The sequence below is a fragment of the Canis lupus genome, chromosome 10 (assembly GCF_048164855.1).
Source record: "Canis lupus baileyi chromosome 10, mCanLup2.hap1, whole genome shotgun sequence".
Lineage (NCBI taxonomy): Eukaryota > Metazoa > Chordata > Mammalia > Carnivora > Canidae > Canis > Canis lupus.
In genome coordinates, this window is record NC_132847.1 from 1,998,255 (window position 1) to 2,015,497 (window position 17,243).

Sequence of the window (17,243 nt, forward strand, 5' to 3'; positions counted from 1 at the left end):
ATATTTATACAAAATTAATTCCAGTAAAATATGGGACTGTTAGTACTATATAGCTCATTTCCTTTTTCCCTCTTTTTTGTGGTATTATAGTTATACATATTTCATCCCTGTTACAAATACAATACAATGTTAAAACTTTAAAGTTTTAATTAGAACTTTACATAATTTTGTCTTTTATTTTTTAATTAAATTTTTTATTTTAATGCCAGTATAGTTAACATACAGTGTGATATTAGTTTCAGGTATACAATATAGTGATTCAACAATTCTATGCATTACTCAGTGTTCCTTATGATAAGTGCACTCCTTAATCCCCATCACTTATTTCACCCATCCTCCCATTCTTCTCCCATATGGTATAGTCATCAGTTTGTTAAGACTGTATTACTTGATTTATCTCTTTTTCCTTTTTTTCCTTTGCTCATTTGTTTTGTTTCCTAAATTCCATAATTAAATGAAATCATATGAGATTCCTCTTTCCCTGACTGGCTTATTTTACTTAGCATTGATTCTGTGTTGCTGCAAATGGCAAGATTTCATTCTTTTTTAATTATTTTTTATGGTTGAAAAATATTCCAGTGTGTGTGTGTGTGTGTGTGTGTACCACATCTTATTAATTTTATGTCTTTTAAAGAAGCTGAGATACAAAATGATATCAAATATATAGTTACAGCATCTGTCATTTTAGGTTTCTTATTTACCATTTCTGGCTCTATTTGTTACTATGGCTTTGAATTACTGTCCATAGTGATGTCTTCAACCTAATATAGCTTTGTCCACATCTCCCTCCCTTGTGCTAGTATTGAAAATACGTTACATTTCTACATGTTAAGGGATCAACAAGTAATTATATACATATCGTTTTATATAATCATTTTTAAATCTGTTAGTAGTAGAAAGGAAAAGAAATATGCATTTACACTGTCTTTTATAATTACATTTATTGGTGTTCTTTGTTTTTTTTTTCATGTGGAATTGAATTATCTGTGATCACTTGCTTCCAGTCTGGAGAAATTCTGTAGTATTTTTTTGTGAGGTGGATTTTCTAGCAATAAATTCTTTCAGATTTTGTTTATCTGGGAATGTCTTTATTATGCCTTCATTTTTTGAAAGTTTTATTGTCTATAGGATTCCTGGTTGACAAGTTTTTTTCTTTAGACACCTGAAATATGTCATCCAAGTGTCTTCTGGCATCCATTGTTTCTGCTGAGAAGTCAGCCATTAATCTTATTGGGGGGGTTCCTGTATGTGATGATTCATTTTTCTCTTGCTGCTTTAAAGATTTTCTCTTTGTCTTTGGCTTTCAGCATTTCTACTAGGATATATCTGCTTGTAGATACCTTTGTGTTTATCCTACCTATCATTTTTTAAGGTTCTCAAATGTGAAGTTTTCTTTCAAATTTGGGAGATTTTCAGCCAATTTTTCTTCAAATGTATTTCTTCCTTTCATTTCCTTCTATTCGTCTGGCATTTTTATTACACGTATATTGGCACAGTACTGGTGTCCCACATTTCTATGAGGCTCTCGTTCATTTTTCTTTATTCTTTTTTCTCTCTGTTCTTCTGATTGTATGATCTCTATCCATCTATCATCAAGATCACTGATTCTTTTGCTAGTTCAAATCTAGTGTTAAGCCTACTATAGTAAAATTATTTCAATTATACTTTTCTGCTCTAGAATTTCCATTAGATTCTTTTTAATAATTTCTACTTTTATCGATGTTCTTCATTTAATGAGACATTTGTCATGATATATCCTTTATTATAAGCATGATTTAGCTGAGTTCTTTAAAGATATTTGTGGCTACTTTGAATTTTGTTAACTCAGACATCTAGTCTTTCTCACAGAAAGTTTGTACTGCCAGCTTTTTTCTTCCGAGTCAGACTTTCCTGGTTTTTTGCATGTCTTATAAATTTTTTTTGTTGGAAACTGGACATTTCAGGGAATATATTGTAGCAACTTAAGGTACTGGTCTCCACCTTCACCTTCCCCAAGATTTGTTGTTTGTTGATTTGTTTAGCAATTAACTGGATTATTTTAGTGGCCTCCATTGTTCTCCATCAGTGTAAATGTTATATTGCTCCTTAGCAGGTACAGCCAGAACATGTACAGTTACCCTGGGATGACAGGGATTTGGGCCCTTTTGATTCTTTCGTTCCCATCCACACCCAGATGCTAAGCTCCATTATTGCTGACTGAATACTCTATTGTTTTTAACAATGCTCTGGGGCTTTAATTTTTGCACAGACTGATCAAATTAAACTTGGGCTCCTTAACAGGAATAGATTTTGAAGTCAGAAATTTGTTCTGACCTCAAAGGAGCTCTTCTTGGCCCTTATGGTTTATTTTAGACCTCTAATAAATCTATGAGTGTTCCCTTCTCTTATTTTCCCCAAAACCTCCATTGTTTTTTAAATATACCCTTAGGCTTGATCTTTCTTACTTTCTGTTGTGAATGAACTTAGTTCTTTTTGGAAGAGCTTCAAAGTATTCTATCTTACACCCACCTCTCCCTTTGGGAAAAATCTCTGATCCAGACTCTAGAGTTAAGAGTGAGAACAGTAATATGCTTCTTTCTGGGAAAAATACCTGCTTTAGGAGCTTGATGCTCCACAGAAAAGGAGGGGAAGCTGCAGCTTCTGTTCTTCTTGGTTTGCCTCTCCTATCATCGGGACCCTCACTTTACAAACTAACTGTGGTGAAGGCAATCAGGGCTCCTGGATTCTCAGTGTACCATACTTGAGGTAGATCCTCTGTCTTATGAATGGGGACTGGGTAGAATGTGGGGGCTTCACCTCTGGCTACATACACTCACCCCAAACCTAGCTTCTGCAACAGGTAACAGGTACCCAGGGGCAGGATGAGAGATGTTGATGCCCTACCCCTTCCGGAAAGAAACCATGGGCCTCTGATTGAGGGCTAGAGGGTAGGGTGCCTTATACTCTTGGCTACACATGTCTGTAGTGGAATTTCCATCACTCTGAGCTTGGGGAGGGGAGGGAATATGCAGACTGTACTTTAGCCAGAGCTCTCACTGTTTTTACTGAATTTCATACGTTTTCTTGAATAAGTGTTTCTTCGTTTTCTGTATACCCTTAGGACCATTTCCAGAGAATTGCCTTTTTAAATTTTATTTAAATTCAATTAGCATATAATGTATTATTGGTTTCAGAGGTAGAGGTCAGTGATTCGTCAGTCATATAATACCCAGTGCTCATTACATCCCATGCCCTCCTTAATGTCCATCACCCAGTTATCCTATCTCCCCATACCCCTTCCCTCTAGTGACTCTCAGTTTGTTCCTTATGATTAAGAGTCTCTTAAGATTTGTCTCCCTGTCTGATTTTGTCTTTTTTTATTTATTGACCTAATTATTATTTTACAATAATTTTCACCAGTGTCTACAGACTCCTTATGTTGCTATGCCAAAAGTAGAACCTCTGATACCATTTTTTACTAGATTCCTATCTCCTTTTCTTTTTTTATTGTGTCTGGCTGAAGTTTTTGAGTATTATGCCCCTGGTCTCATTTCCCCTCTACATTGTGGTTTTTGTTGTGAGATTTGTGTAGTCTGGTGACTTTTAGCAATGCATATGTTGAAGTAGAGAATTGATTGTAAGTTGGAAGAAAATGGATAAGAGATAGACCAACACCTACTCACCTACTAGCCAACAGAAAAAGTTGGTGTGGCTATAATAATGTCAGACCAAATAGACTTTATGTTAAGATGTATTACAAGAGATAAAAGTTATAAGTATTACATACAGGGGCACCTGGCTGGCTCAGTTGGTAGAGCATGTGACTTTTAATCTCAGGGTTGTGAGTTCAAGCCCCATGTTTGGCATGCAGCTTACTTAAAAACAAAACAAAACAAAAAACGCAAGTATTACATACAGCTAAAAAGGTCAATTTAACAGGAAGTTATAACAACCTTAAATTCACATGCCCCCAAAAATATTCCTCCAGAATACATGAAAGGAAGAGTTGCCAATCACATTGTAAAGGGCATGAATACAGAATGAAATAAAGGTGGCTATCTTTGCAACCTTCCACATTAATAGAAGAAAAAACGTAATTATAATACTTGATTAATCTATTAAAAAGGAAAAAAGCACTTCATTAACTCATAGAAAAATAAATACATAAATACATGATAATGTATATTTAAATTACATAAAGCAAAAATTAACAAAACTAAAGAGAAAATTTACAAATCCAAATTGCAGATAGAATTTTAACATATCTCTTTCAGTAACTGACTGAACAGGGCAAAACCCAAAAAGTTAAAGATACAGGAGCTCTGCATAACATAATTAATCAACTTAATTTAGGTGCCATGCTACACTAAACAACCTTTTCAAACATTATTTCCAAGTAATTATGGGCTGTTTACCAAGATAGACCACATCCTGAGCCTAAAGGAAGCTTCAGCAAATTTCATTGGATTGAACTCACTGAGAATACATTCTCTGATCAAAGAATAACCAAACTAAAAATCAAAGTTAACCTAAAAATCCCCAGATATTTATAAATTAAGTAATGTATTTCTAAATAATTCATAATTCACAGAAGAAAGCACACTGGAAACTTTAAAATGTTATGATCTGAATTATAATAAACATAGCAATCAAAACTATAAAACACTAGAGATAAAAATAAAAGATTAGATAAATGGATGGACATAGTGTATTCATGATTGAAAGTTATTAAGATGGTAATTCCTCCAAATCTATTCAATGGAATTCTGTTCAAATTTCCGGCCAATTTTTCAATTCTGAAAATTCACAAGCTGGTTCTAAAATGAACATGGAAATGCAAACAACCAATAAAAAAAGTAAGACACTCTGGAAAGGGAAGCAAGAATTTTAAGCACTGAGAATATCACATATTAAAAGTGGTCATAAAACCACTTGGTATTGGACAAGAATATGCCAGTACACAAATGATGTCCAGAGACATCTCTCCATGTAAGGTAACACGGTTTATAACAAATGTGCTTCTATGATGCAGGGGAGAAAGCTTGGTTATTTCAACAAATTATACTGAATTAATTAAATAACAATATGAAAAAAATGGAGGCATCTGGTTTCTCAGTCAGTTAAATGACCAACTCTTGGGACGCCTGGGTGGCTCAGCAGTTTAGCGCCTGCCTTCGGTCCAGGGCATGATCCTGAAGTGCTGGGATTGAGTCCCACATCAGGCTCTCTGCATGGAGTCTACTTCTCTCTCTGCATGTGTCTCTGCCTGTGTGTGTGTGTGTGTGTGTGTGTCTGTCTGTCTCATGAGTAAATAAATAAAAAAGTCTTTTTAAAAAAATGACCAACTCTTGATTTCACGTAAGATCACCATCTCAGGATTGAGAGATCAAGCCCCATATGAGGCTACTCACACACCATGGAGTCTGCTTGAGATTCTCTCTCTCCCTCTGCCTCCAACCCTCGCCCTGCACTCTCTCTCTCTCTCTCATTCTCTCTCTCAAGTCAATAAATCTGAAAAAAAAGTGCTTAACTTCAACAATAATTAGGGATAAGTTAATTAAAGCTCTAATGGGATGCCACTACAAGCCAACTGGAATGGCTAAATTAAAAAAAAAAAAATCAAAACTGACAATACCACATCTACCAGTTACACTACTGTGGAGTCCAAAATGGTACAAATAACAACAACAAAAAATAGTTGGCACTGTCACAGAAATTGAAGATACACATTCTCTGACCTAGCAGTTTCACTCCTAGACACACACCTAGAAAACAGGCACATGTACACCAAGAAACATAAAGAAGCATGTTCATAGCAGCAAAATTTGGAAACTAATAACAACTGAAACTTCCATCAACAGTAAATGGACAAATAAATTGTGGTCATCTCCACAATGATGAAAATAGTGAAGCATAGATCCTCATATTGGTACAGATGAATCTCACAAAAGATGCTGAACAAAAGAATATATAGGAGTCAATTAAAACAAAGTTAAAAAAAAACAGCACATATATTTGAGTACTAAAAAGATAAAGAAAAGCAGAGAAATTAAAGCCAGGATTTGGTGGTTAGGGAGGAGTCTGTGATGGGATATCTTGGGGGCTTCTATCTGGAATGCTGATGCCATTCTATATCAACTGATGTGGGCAGTGGAGACATAGGCTTTTAAATATATATTTATAATACATTGACCTATACTTTCCATATGTGTATTATATCTTTTTTTTAAATTTTATTTATTTATGATAGTCACACAGAGAGAGAGAGAGAGGCAGAGATAGGCAGAGGGAGAAGCAGGCTCCATGTACCGGGAGCCCGACGTGGGACTCGATCCCGGGCCAAAGGCAGGCGCTAAACCGCTGAGCCACCCAGGGATCCCTGTATTATATCTTAAAATAAGTTTTTATTTTAAAGCTAAAAATGCTGGAAGAAAATAAATATATAGCTGAGAAAAAGTCTAGCTTCATTTTTTGGGTTGTCTAGTTTCTCCAACATTATTTTTTAAGTCATCTGAACTATCCCCACTGATTTGTGATTCCAACTTAAAACATATTTAATACTTACTCGCAGTTGAGAGTCAGTAGTGGTTATCGACAATCTGGTCTTGGTTTTTGGCCGGGATGAACGGACTTTTGCGTACGGGGTGGGGCTGGAGTGTGAATAAAGTAGAATAGAATTGCTGGGGAGGGAAGATGCGATAGTTATCGTCATGGGATTTATTTTTAAATAGGAAAATTCTAGAAACAGAACTGAAAAGAGAAAGGAAGTCTGTGAGAGGGTTGCCAAGTCAGAGTAAAGTGTCACCTGATACAAGAACTTTTGAATGAGCTCAGAGTAAAACTATTTGGAGGAGATCTAAGGAAGAGGCCGGGCCTGCAGGGTGGAGGTCTGTTACCCTGGGAGCCTCGCCCAAGGGTACAACTTTCATCCGCATCAAGTGGGTGGTCGCAGAGAGCTTGCCGAATGTTCTCGGAGATTTGACACACGGCTGTTTCTTAGTCGTGTTCGCCGCTTTATTTTTTCTTCTTAAACACCGATTAAAGGAAATTACGGAACGACGCGCGCGGACACGCTGGGTCTAATCTTGGCCGCGGGGGTCGCCGCCTTCTCCGCGAGCGGCGGAGGCGGGGCTGGGGCGGGGCTGGGGCGGGGCTGGGGCGGGGCTGGGGCGCTACCTGCGGGCGCCGCCCGGGGCGGTCCCGGGGTGGGGCTCGGAAGCCGGACTCGGACCCCCTCGGGCCGCCGGCGGGGCGCACCGGGCAGGCTCCCCACGCCCGGCGGCCGGGAGGTGCGCGGGGCGGCGCCAAGGCCCGGCCCCGCCCCTGGGAGGGGTGTCGCCCAGGCCCGGCCGCCCGCGGGTCCCCGCGCCCGCACTCGGCGCCCCGGGCAGCGGCAGCGCGGGTCGGAGCGAGCGGCGCGGCCGGAGATGCAGCGGGGAGCCGCGCTGTGCCTGCGCCTGTGGCTCTGCCTCGGACTGCTCGACGGCGAGTGCGGTGAGGCCGGGCGGGGCGCGGCGGGGCGCGGCGGGGCGCGGCGGGGCGCGGCGGGGCGCGGGAGCCTCAGGCCCCGGGGGCAGGGGGCCGGTGCTGGGCGCCGGGGGCCGCGGACACCGGATGGGGCGCGGCGGAGCCGGCCAGCGGGCTGGGGAAGGGCGGGCGGAGCCTGCGGACGGGCCGGGACCGCGGCGGCTCAGCGCCTTTGGAGCCGGGCCCGGCGCCCCGCATCCCCGCTGGGCCCTTCGCTCGCGCACTACCTTCGCGGCGCCGCACGGCCCTGCCCGGAGACCCGCCCGCGAACGGGACGTAGCCGTCCCCGCCGGGCAGCCCGGGTGCGCACTTCCCGGCGCCTCGCAGTCCGCAGAGGGCGCTCCCCGCAGGTGTCCACCTCCCCGGCCGGGGATTGCGGAGGCGGGGTTCTGGGGGCCGCGGAGACCCGCGCCGCAGGGCGGACTGGGCGCAGCTGCCCGTGGGAACTTGGGGATCTTGAGTTGGCGTCGCAGGACAGCGATCGGCGTGGCGTGGCGGAAGAGGCAGGATGCCCGCGCGCCCTGCACTGGGCGGGGCAGCAGCCTTGAAGGCCAAACTCAAGAGCTTGGACTCCAAGGCAGGAGCAGCCACGGAAAGCTCATGAGCACAGGAGAGGCCGGGGTAGGGTCTGTGACAGGAATAGGACCAGAAGTTGCCCCTGTGCAGGTGGAGAAAAGGGAGTGTGGGAGATGAGAAAGGGAGCAGAGAAGTATCATTGCACAGAGATGCCAGGGCGTCGGTGAGGATAAGCTCTAGTGAGCCAGGCAATCAGAGGGTAGAGAGAGGGTCATGAGTCCCCCCCCAATGGCTGGGGAGAAAGTACTGGAAGGGCTGGGGTGGAGGGGTCCTTGCTATTTTTGAACACCGCAGATATTGAATATGGCTTGACATGCTTCCTCTTTTTTAATGATCCTCACAAGGGAGTGTTAGACCCATTTTACAGAGGAGGAAGCATAGAACAGGGACATATGTAACTTCTCCAATGCTCCCGAAGGCCAGCAATAAGAGCAGTAGTCAACCCAGGTCTGTAGGATAACAGAGCTCTCTATTCTCTATGCCTTCACAGGCTGAAGGGCAGAGGACAGGGGAGATGAAGGAGGTGTGGATGAATCTAGAGGCAGGATGGAGGAGGACATCTATCTGGCTGGGGCCTCTGAGTTGGGGCAGGTCAGAGATGAGGAGCTGCCCCTTTGCCCTTCCTTGCTCCCCTGCATCCAGCCCAGGGCCAGGCTCTCACAGATACTTAGTGTGCTTGCTAAGTGACCGAAGGAGTGTGGAGAGAGAAGTGAAGTGGGTCAGGCTGAGGAGTGGGAGAACCCCCTACACACCCCTTTGAGAAGACATCTAGCAGCCAGTTGGGTATAGTGCCTGAAGCTCAAGAGAGCCTGGGCTGGGGAGCTGGAAAAGGAGCAGAGCAGAGTCCAGGATGGGAGCTAAACGGGAAGAGGCTTTCAGGGAGACAGGGAACATTCTGCAAGGTGAGCCTGGTGTTGGGTGATCAAGAGATGGAGGAGGAAACAGGGATGAGGCTGGTCCTGTGGGGGAGTTCAGGTGGTTCTTACCTAAGTCAGACAGTGAAGAGGAGGAGAGAGGATGTTAGCTGAAGGGGCCCATGGAGGAGGGTGGCCTAACTGGACCATGGCATGGCTGGTGGGAAATGTGCCCTGCATTTGTCCTGAAGCTCCCAGCCTGATGGAGGATGCTAGAGCAGAAGCATAAACACTTTAAGTGTAACCAAGTGTCAGGGGAGCCAGAGTGGGTGGCCAGGTACTGGTAGGTGAGAATTTCAGGGATGCTGAAGCTTAACCCTCAAAGGTATGCAGTAGCCCTTAACCCTCAAAGGTATGCAGTAGCCCTACATCCAGATTTCTGTTCCAGCTCTTCCCCTAAATTCCTGGCTGTGTGGCCTGGGCCCCAACTTCCTCTCCCTGCATCTCAGTTTCCACATGCATAGCAGGGCAATGGGCAAGCACTTGAGAGGCTGTGCTTGGGCTGGACTTTATGGCTTGGGTCCTATTCTAGTTCCAAAAAGTAGTTCCTTGGCAATGTCCCTGTGGAGAGGGCAGGTGGCAGAGGACAGGCCCAAGAGGCTTTGTCTTCAGGGCTTAGTCTAAAGAGAAGCTGGGTTGCCCTGGCCTGAGGACTGGCCCTTGCTGAGGCTCGTGTGGCCAGTCATTGTGCATTCCCCTGGCTCTGTTCCTCAGCCCTGAGCTAGATTCAGGTGTGGACAGAGGTATGGGGAAGGGACGGGGCATGCCAGCCAGGGTAGGCAGGATGTGGGGGCCGCCTTACTTGGTCCTGTGGGCTGCTGGTTCCAGCTCAGTCACTGTGGCTGAAAGGCTCCCTCCCAGAAGAGGACCGTGCACAGGGCACAGTGCCCACACGACCAGGCATTAGACTGAGAATGACGTGCAACAAGAGGATTACCTGGCCAGCTTCCTGATGTTCCATTCCCAACCGGCCCCAGGCAGTGGGACCCCGACCCCAGGAAGGAGACTGCAGTTCTATGCAGGTCACAAGCCATGGTGCCTGCTCAGGGTGGCTCAGGGAGGATTTGGACCAGCTCCATCCTGCAGGGATTTCCTGAGTGCCAGACTAGCAGGAACGTAGGCATGGTATCAGACACCTGTATAGTAGGGACAAAAGTGCTCAGTGACCCCTTTGAGCCCCAGTTGGTAGCTGGGGGCTGCATAGGAAGATGGCATCACTTCTAGCTGAAGGCTTCCTGAAGGGATCTGCGGACTCTAGGGAAGGGAATTCCAAGTATCGAAAAGAACTCCTCAAAAGCGCAGTCAGGAAAGTCTAGAGGGGGCCACGGGTAGGGTTGGGGAGGTGAGGCAGCTGGAGATGGAGATGGTAGGAGCCAGCAGCACACCTAATAATGGAAAGTTCTGGGCCACGTCCCCTGAAGGCACGGTCAGAGGGGCAAACAACACAGGAGCCCACCACAAGGAAGATGAAGCAGGGGAGGAGGGGGCAGAAGGTGGAGGGATTGGGGTGTGGGGTAGGGGGATGTGTGCTAGTCTGTGGCTTAAGCCACAGAATGGGTCATGAAGGTTGTTTACTAGATGGGGACCCTGGGAGGAGGAGAGTATGTGGGGAAAGATGAGTCGCTGCCCTGGGAGGCAGGTCCTCCAAGAGATGTCCAGCAGGACTTCCCGGGAGACCCCAGTTGACCAATCTGGGCCAGATAAGGAAGGAGGACACTTGGGAGCACCTGACTGTAATAAGGCAGAGGGGAATCGGGGGATCCAGGAAAATTAAGTGGGTCTCAGCCACAAGGGCTAAGGTTCTTCTCTGGGTCTAGCCGACACTCCTCCCGCTGTCACTGGAGCGTAACCGTCCCCATTGCAGGTTTCTCCCTGCCTGTCCCCCCAGCTCTCAGGGGTGCCTCCCGGGGAGGCAGGGGTCTGGAGAGCCCCCTCACACTCCCTGCCCTAACTTCAGCCAGAGGCAGCCGACGTGTCCAGCTGGAGCCAGGGATTCCTGAGTTTCGATCCTTTTCAGACACTGGCTTCCTCTGGGATCTCAGTTTTCCGGCCAGGCCGAAGGGAGAAGTCTGGGAGCAGGAAGGTGCGGGCATTCAGGGCTGGCAGCGCCCGCCCCGCCCCCGCGCCCCAGGCCACCTCTGCCCCCACCCCTCGGGCCAGGCCCCCGATGTGGGCGGCCACGAGCAGGCGCAGGGCAGGGTGGCCAGTGGGGGAGTCCCGCCACGCGGCCAGGAGGTCAGCAGGGGTTCATGGGAAAGGACTTGCCGGCCACAGGAGAGGACATCCTGCCTGCGTTTCCCTCTTCCTGCAGCAGGAGCCCACGGCCCCGATTTAGCAGCGCTGGGGGGCCACCTCTGAGCCAGCTGGACTGTCTGATAACACCGCCCGTCCTGTCTCTGGGGAGCAGAGCCCTGACCCCAGGCAGGCCCGGGGCAGCTGCCTGGCACAGCTGGCTGCACCCACAGCTGTGCTGGGGCTGGGAGCTCAGATCTGCCAGGGTGCCCCTACCTCCAGGTCAACCTCAGGGGGTACTCAGGCAGCCCCTGCTCCCACTCAGCCCCCACCTCCCTCTCTGCTTCCAGAAATTGCCTCCAAGGTGCCCCAGCGGGACATCTCTAAAACACAGGTCTGATCTTTCAGTGGCACCCCCATTGATAAGCACCAGCTTCTTCTGGGGTCCCAAGGGCAACCCTAACCAGTCCACGTAGCCTGCCCCACCACACACCCCAGACCTTAGCACATGACCTTTCACCTGCTCTAGAGACACCCTGCCTCTCACCCTGCCCTTGGGGAGGCTGCCAAGAACTCCAGGCAGAGGATGGTGCTGCTTCAAGTGGGTGGGTGAGAGGGGGTTCCATTCCCACTTACTGTGTGCCCCCAGAGCATGGAATGTGGGCTTTCAGGAGGGATTAGAGGAAGCTCTTATCCTTCCCCAACTTAAAGCACCATCCTTAGAGCTACTGTAAGTTCTACCAAACAGAGATTCATTCATATTAAGCAGCACACACGCACCCACAGATGCATATTTGAAGTGTCTAGCAGTGGAGCCTCCCCTCAGTGTAAAATGGTTAATTAAACCATTTTACCCTAGGGTTTGTGAAGGCTTTAGCTCCATATCACAGGCTTATTGTGTCCATTTTGGAGATTAGGAGTTAAGGCCAGAGGGATGAAATGGCTCACAAGGTGCTAGAGAAGCTTTGTAGGAATGTCAGGCATCAGCTATCTGGTCTCAGATGGCATGGGGGCCCAGGGGTTTGAAGGGACAGGTGGCTGTCCACATTCCCCAAGGAAGAGTCTGGGTGGGGGAGGCAGGTGCAGTCCTAAATTTCTGACCACCTCTTGGACATTTTTACCTTGATTGCTCCAGAGACCTTTCAAAAGCAGCATGCCCCACAGACACGTTGCCTTTCCCCAAGTCCACCCCTGACCAACACGCCTACCTCAGTGCCTACATCTCCACCTCTGTCCCTCACCTCCACACCTGCCCAAACACTCTGTGCTGTCCCTTTGCTCCCCAGATCCTCACGGGGAGTCGGGACAATCACAGGCCAATCTCATGCTGGGGATACCACCACGAAAGGCAAACATAAGCCCCCTTATCCTTGCACTAAGCAGTTGTCAAATGCAATGAGCCAACCACTGCGAGGGTTGAGCCCCTCCCCCCACAATGAGAGGGCCTCAACATGTGACACTAGGGTTGGAATGGTCACCAGTCATCTGTAAGGCCATGCAAAGAACACAGCTTTTGCTCCCAAGTAGCATAATGGTGTTAGGTGGGAGAGGGCCTTGTGTTCTAGAGAGAGAATCTAACCATTGGGTAAAGTCTGAACCAGTGAGGAGAGACTGGTGTGGGGAGACACTGGCGTGGCAAGCCAGGGGATGGACGTTGAGGCAGGCCAAACAGTGGGTTGGAGAGGCGGGGTCTGGAGTGGGGCTGTCCCAGGATCTGGCTCTCTGGGTGGAAGGCGTCCACTGCTAGGTGTCTGAGCGCTAGAAGTACAAAGCACTTTGCCAGAGGGGCAGGGAGAGAAGAGGGGTAAGCCTGGAGCTCCCAGCTACCCCGCCTTTGGTGCTGCCTCTGAGAATGGATATGACTTCGTGACCAGTTAATTGCCTGTGGGGGATGAGTGGCGTCAGGAACGCTTAACAGATGACCGCCAGCCGCTAAGATGGCAAACCTAGCAAAAGGGAGAGCCAGTGCTTCCAGGACTGGTGGAGAAAAGGTGGTTCGATCAGCTTATGGCCTTTACATTCCATAAACTGCAGAAATGCAAGGAATGCAGACACGTAGAGTCAGGAGTTGCTTCCCATAATCCTGTCCCCTGAAGATCATCTCTGTGCCTTTGTCTTCTCAATTTCAAAATGACAAGAATAGCACCCACCTCAGGGGGCATTAGAAGGGTGTGGTGTGCACAGGTGCAAAGCCTGGGCTGACACACAGAAAGTGCTAAATCCATGTTTGCTATTATTATCCTAACAGGATGTATGGGGGAAGCAGAATTTGGGAGTCAAGGAGTATAAGCATTCTTCTATCACTGTGAGCGCCTGTTTGCCTATTTGCCCACACCCTTGCCAACATGGGAATTCTCTATCCTTGAAACACTTGCTCATCTTGTAGGGTGGAGAGTTGTGTGTGCCCTGTGGCTCCAGGTGTCCTGCTCAGTGGTGGGTGTGGTGCGGTCTGAGGGGTGGAGGTTCCCTGCCAAGAGACATTTTGGAAGCCAGGTGCCCCTCAGGACTAGGGCTCAGGAAAGCGACCCAGAGAGGGTGGAATAGCTCAAAAGTAGAGGTGGAGCCCTGGAGGCTGCCATCACCAGGAGAAGGGAGCACACCAGTGAGCAAGGCCAAGAGCCTCTGGCTGGCCTGTGACCCAGGACCCTTTGCTGTGGCCTCATTGCCCCACATCTGTTCCATCTACCTGACAGCTCCAGGTCACCCATATTCCAGCCTTGCACATTCCTTCTGCCCTGTGTGTTCTCCTGAGCCAGCGAGCTCCTACTCAGTCCACAAAGCACTTTTCAGCTCCTCCTACCAGCAAGGCTTTCTCTGACCCCACACTGCCCCCTCCCCACTGCAGCCTGCTGTGACATACAAAACACTCAGCAGGCAGTGACAGCCAAGGGCCCAGTATGCATTTGTTCTTGACGTAGTATTATGTTGTTTGTGTTCCTGATAATTCTGGGGACGATTCTCATTTTGCAAGTGGGAAAACCGGGGCTTGGAAAGAGCAAGTCAGAGAGTGGCATCATGGAGCACACAGTCAGGCTCAGGGGGCCCCAAGCACATCCTGGGAATGAACAACCCCTCTTATCTCAGCCTTCTCAGTCTTGTAGGGTCAGGGGACTGTGGCCTCTTGGCCCTCACCCTTGACCTCTGGAGGCACAGAAGTTAGCTGCCAGGTATGGGGGGACTCTAGGACCGAACACCCTTGTGATTCTCCCTCTAAGAGTGAAGGGAGAGCAACCTGGAGCAGGTCTCCCCAAAACTGCCCGGCTCTCAGACAGATGCATAGAGGCCCCAGGCCCAGCCTCGCCTGGCCAGCTGTTCCCCATGTTCCTTCTTGGGCTCACCTCCGTCCTCCTGGGCACAGCTGTGAAGGAGAGTTCAGATGAGACTGGCATGACTGCCACATAGTCCCCATCCCCCACAAGGTGACCATGGCAGTTGTCTGCAGTAAGAAACTGTCAGCATGTGGAGGGATACCCCTGAGCTCACAGACCATCCCAACTTCATCCCTGGGTTGGCCATCCATGCTGGACCTGAGGACAGAGCAGTGACCAATGACGGGGCTGGGGCAAGGACAAGGCACTCAGCCTTAGGTCTCCCAGTGAGTAGCAGTAGCCATCATCTAAGCACTGGGCACTGAGAGCAGGAAAGAATAAAGGACACAACGTGAGGCCTGCAGGGAGGTGGGCAAGGCTGGCAAGGATGTGGTAGATGCTGGATGTGGCAGGTGCACTGGAGGTTGAAGCCGGCCAGGAAGGTGGAGCCTGTTGGGATGGACTTCACCCTGGAGGCCAGGCCAAGGGCATGCACAGTTCCCAAGGGCCACAGGGACCCGGTGAATGTGTCTTCAGGCCATGACGCCCCTCTGGGCCGAGGGACCAATTGGAGGCCAAAAGGGAGGCTGCTGAGGAATAGAGAGGCAGGTAGTTCTGGGAGAGTAGCGGCCAGAGATGTGAGGACTGGGACCTGGGCAGGGACAGGCCCAGACTCGGCCAGACATGAGCTCCTGCACAGCTGCCAGCCCACTGCCTCCGTGAGTCCTGGGGCCTCAGTTTCCTCATTGCCAACTGGCCTCGGATTCTTCCCTTCCTCCTGGGCTGTGTGAGGAGCAAAGGAAGCAACGACTGCAAGGCTATGGTCGACTGCAAGGCTATGGTCGGTGCCTCATATTCAGGACTTCCCACACCCCCGCCCCCTGCCACTTGCCCCTCACCCAGGATCCCAGTGTGCTGCTCTCACAGCCGGCTGCCTGTGGCTGACGCCAAGGTCCCCACCGCCCAAGGCTGCTGACAGCACAGAGAAGAGAAGGTGTGCACTCTGGCCTCTCCGACCTCTGCCCGGCGCCTGCCCCGACTGCTCTGTTGCAAGCTGGGGTCCAGGGCCGCTGGCCAGGGGAAGGAAGAAGCCAGTTCCTGGGCCAGGAACAGGAAGGCAGGGGGAGTGCAGCAGAGGCCAGGATGACAGCGCTTCCTGCTGCGGGAAAGGAAGGACAGTGGGGACAGACAACAGCCAGTCAGGAAGGATGCATCTTCTTTGGGGTTGCAGGTGGGGGCTGGGCAGCGTGGAACCTCTGGGCAAGGCAGTCATTGGGTCAAACCTGTCTTAGCTGCTGAGCATTCTAGGGTACACGTGGTCACCAGGGAGCTTGGTCTATAAAAATGGAAACAGGGTCTAATCTAGTTCCAACATAAAGGACAACCTGAGGTTTAGCCAGCCAGTCAGCCATTCACCTATCCTTCTATCCACTCACCCATCCATGCATGCATGCATCCATTCATCCTTACATCCATCCATCCATCCATCCATCCACTCCTCCTTCTATCTATCCATCCACCTATCCATCTATACGTCTATCTGGCTACCCCCCCTTCCATCCTTTCATCCATCTTTCCATCCATTCATCCACCCACTCACCTACCTGCCCATCCATCCATCTGCCTGTCCATCTATTCTTCTTCTAGCCTTCCTTCCATCTTTTCATCCATATATCCATCCATCCATCCACCCACCCTTCTATTCCTCTATCTGTCCATCTAACAATACAGCTAGCCATCTTTCCATCCACTTATTCATTCATCCATCTATCCATCCACTCATCCACTTTTTCATTCAACAAGTATTTATAGAGTCTTAGTTCTGTGCCAGGTACTGTGCTAAACATGCGGTGGGGTTAAAAAAAAAAAAAAAAAAAGAGAAGCACATCCTACAGCTGCTCCCATATGGGGAGATGGGAGCTATCAAGGAGAAGCCTTGGGAGGGGTGAAGAGGGTGTGGGTCTGATGTTCAGCATCAGAAATGTGGGACCCAGGATGTCTGGAGGGTGTCCAAGTGCAACAGCGACTGGGTACTTCAGGCTGGAGGTGAGAGGACAGGCCGTAGAGACTCTGGAGGTATCTAGACACTTAAGGGAGAGATCTACAGAAAAGAGACTGAGGTGCTGGGCAGAGAGAAAGGAGGAAGACAAGGCAACAGTGAGCTCACAGAAGGTAGCAGAGGAGGTGGTAGCCCTATTCCCTGCCTGGAGTGCCCACTGGTCCTGCAGCATGGAGATCATGGGATGCCTTGACTCCATAAAGCATCTGCACCCCAGAGGGAGGATGAGCAAATATGAGAGGAGGGGACAGCAATGAAGGGGAATAGGAAAGGGGGCAGGGCTGGAAGGGAATAGAGGATCAAGGAATTTGGGAGGGGAAGGGTTAGGTATTTATAGGATGGGAGATGGAAGGCTTGGCTTTGGGGAGTATCAGAAGGTTTCCAGGGCCCAGGCAGGGTGTGTGGAGTTTGGATGTGGGAAGATCTCCATCTAATGGCTTTATTTCATTAATGCTGAGAGTGAGGGAGGAGAGAACACCCTGTGCTTCAGTCCAAGGGCCCATTTAGGATCTGCCTATAGGACAAGAAAGGAGGGGTGGGGTAGCAGCATAGGGCTCTGGCTTTGCACTGCATGCTGAGCCACTGAGGGCCATGGTGGTGCCACAGGGTTGGAATGGAAGGTGAAAAACAAGGAAACAATCCGATTAG

At 49.1% G+C, this 17,243-nt stretch overlaps 1 protein-coding gene, 1 long non-coding RNA gene and 1 other non-coding gene across 5 annotated transcripts in view; 2 read left to right on the top strand and 1 right to left on the bottom strand.

Moving 5' to 3' along the window:
• Positions 1–1,896: 1,896 nt before the first annotated feature.
• LOC140641101 (uncharacterized) lies at positions 1,897–11,062 on the bottom strand. 2 transcript variants are annotated; one of them, XR_012037620.1, is made up of 3 exons: positions 9,934–11,062; positions 6,545–6,659; positions 1,897–4,796 (listed from the first exon to the last, which is right to left on the bottom strand). It is a non-coding gene; the product is annotated as an uncharacterized lncRNA (long non-coding RNA). The 2 variants fall into 2 exon arrangements; XR_012037621.1 differs by lacking the exon at positions 9,934–11,062 and adding an exon at positions 6,785–7,048.
• On the top strand, positions 3,773–3,845 carry TRNAK-UUU (transfer RNA lysine (anticodon UUU)). Its single transcript has one exon. It is a non-coding gene; the product is annotated as a tRNA-Lys (tRNA).
• The window catches only part of FLT4 (fms related receptor tyrosine kinase 4), a 39,536-nt gene continuing 29,636 nt past the window's right edge, over positions 7,344–17,243 (top strand). For both annotated transcript variants that reach the window (XM_072840416.1, XM_072840415.1), the window contains exon 1: positions 7,344–7,473. In XM_072840416.1, the coding sequence (XP_072696517.1) occupies positions 7,407–7,473 (67 nt within the window). In that variant the 5' untranslated portion in view covers positions 7,344–7,406. The remainder of the gene's footprint in view (positions 7,474–17,243) is intronic.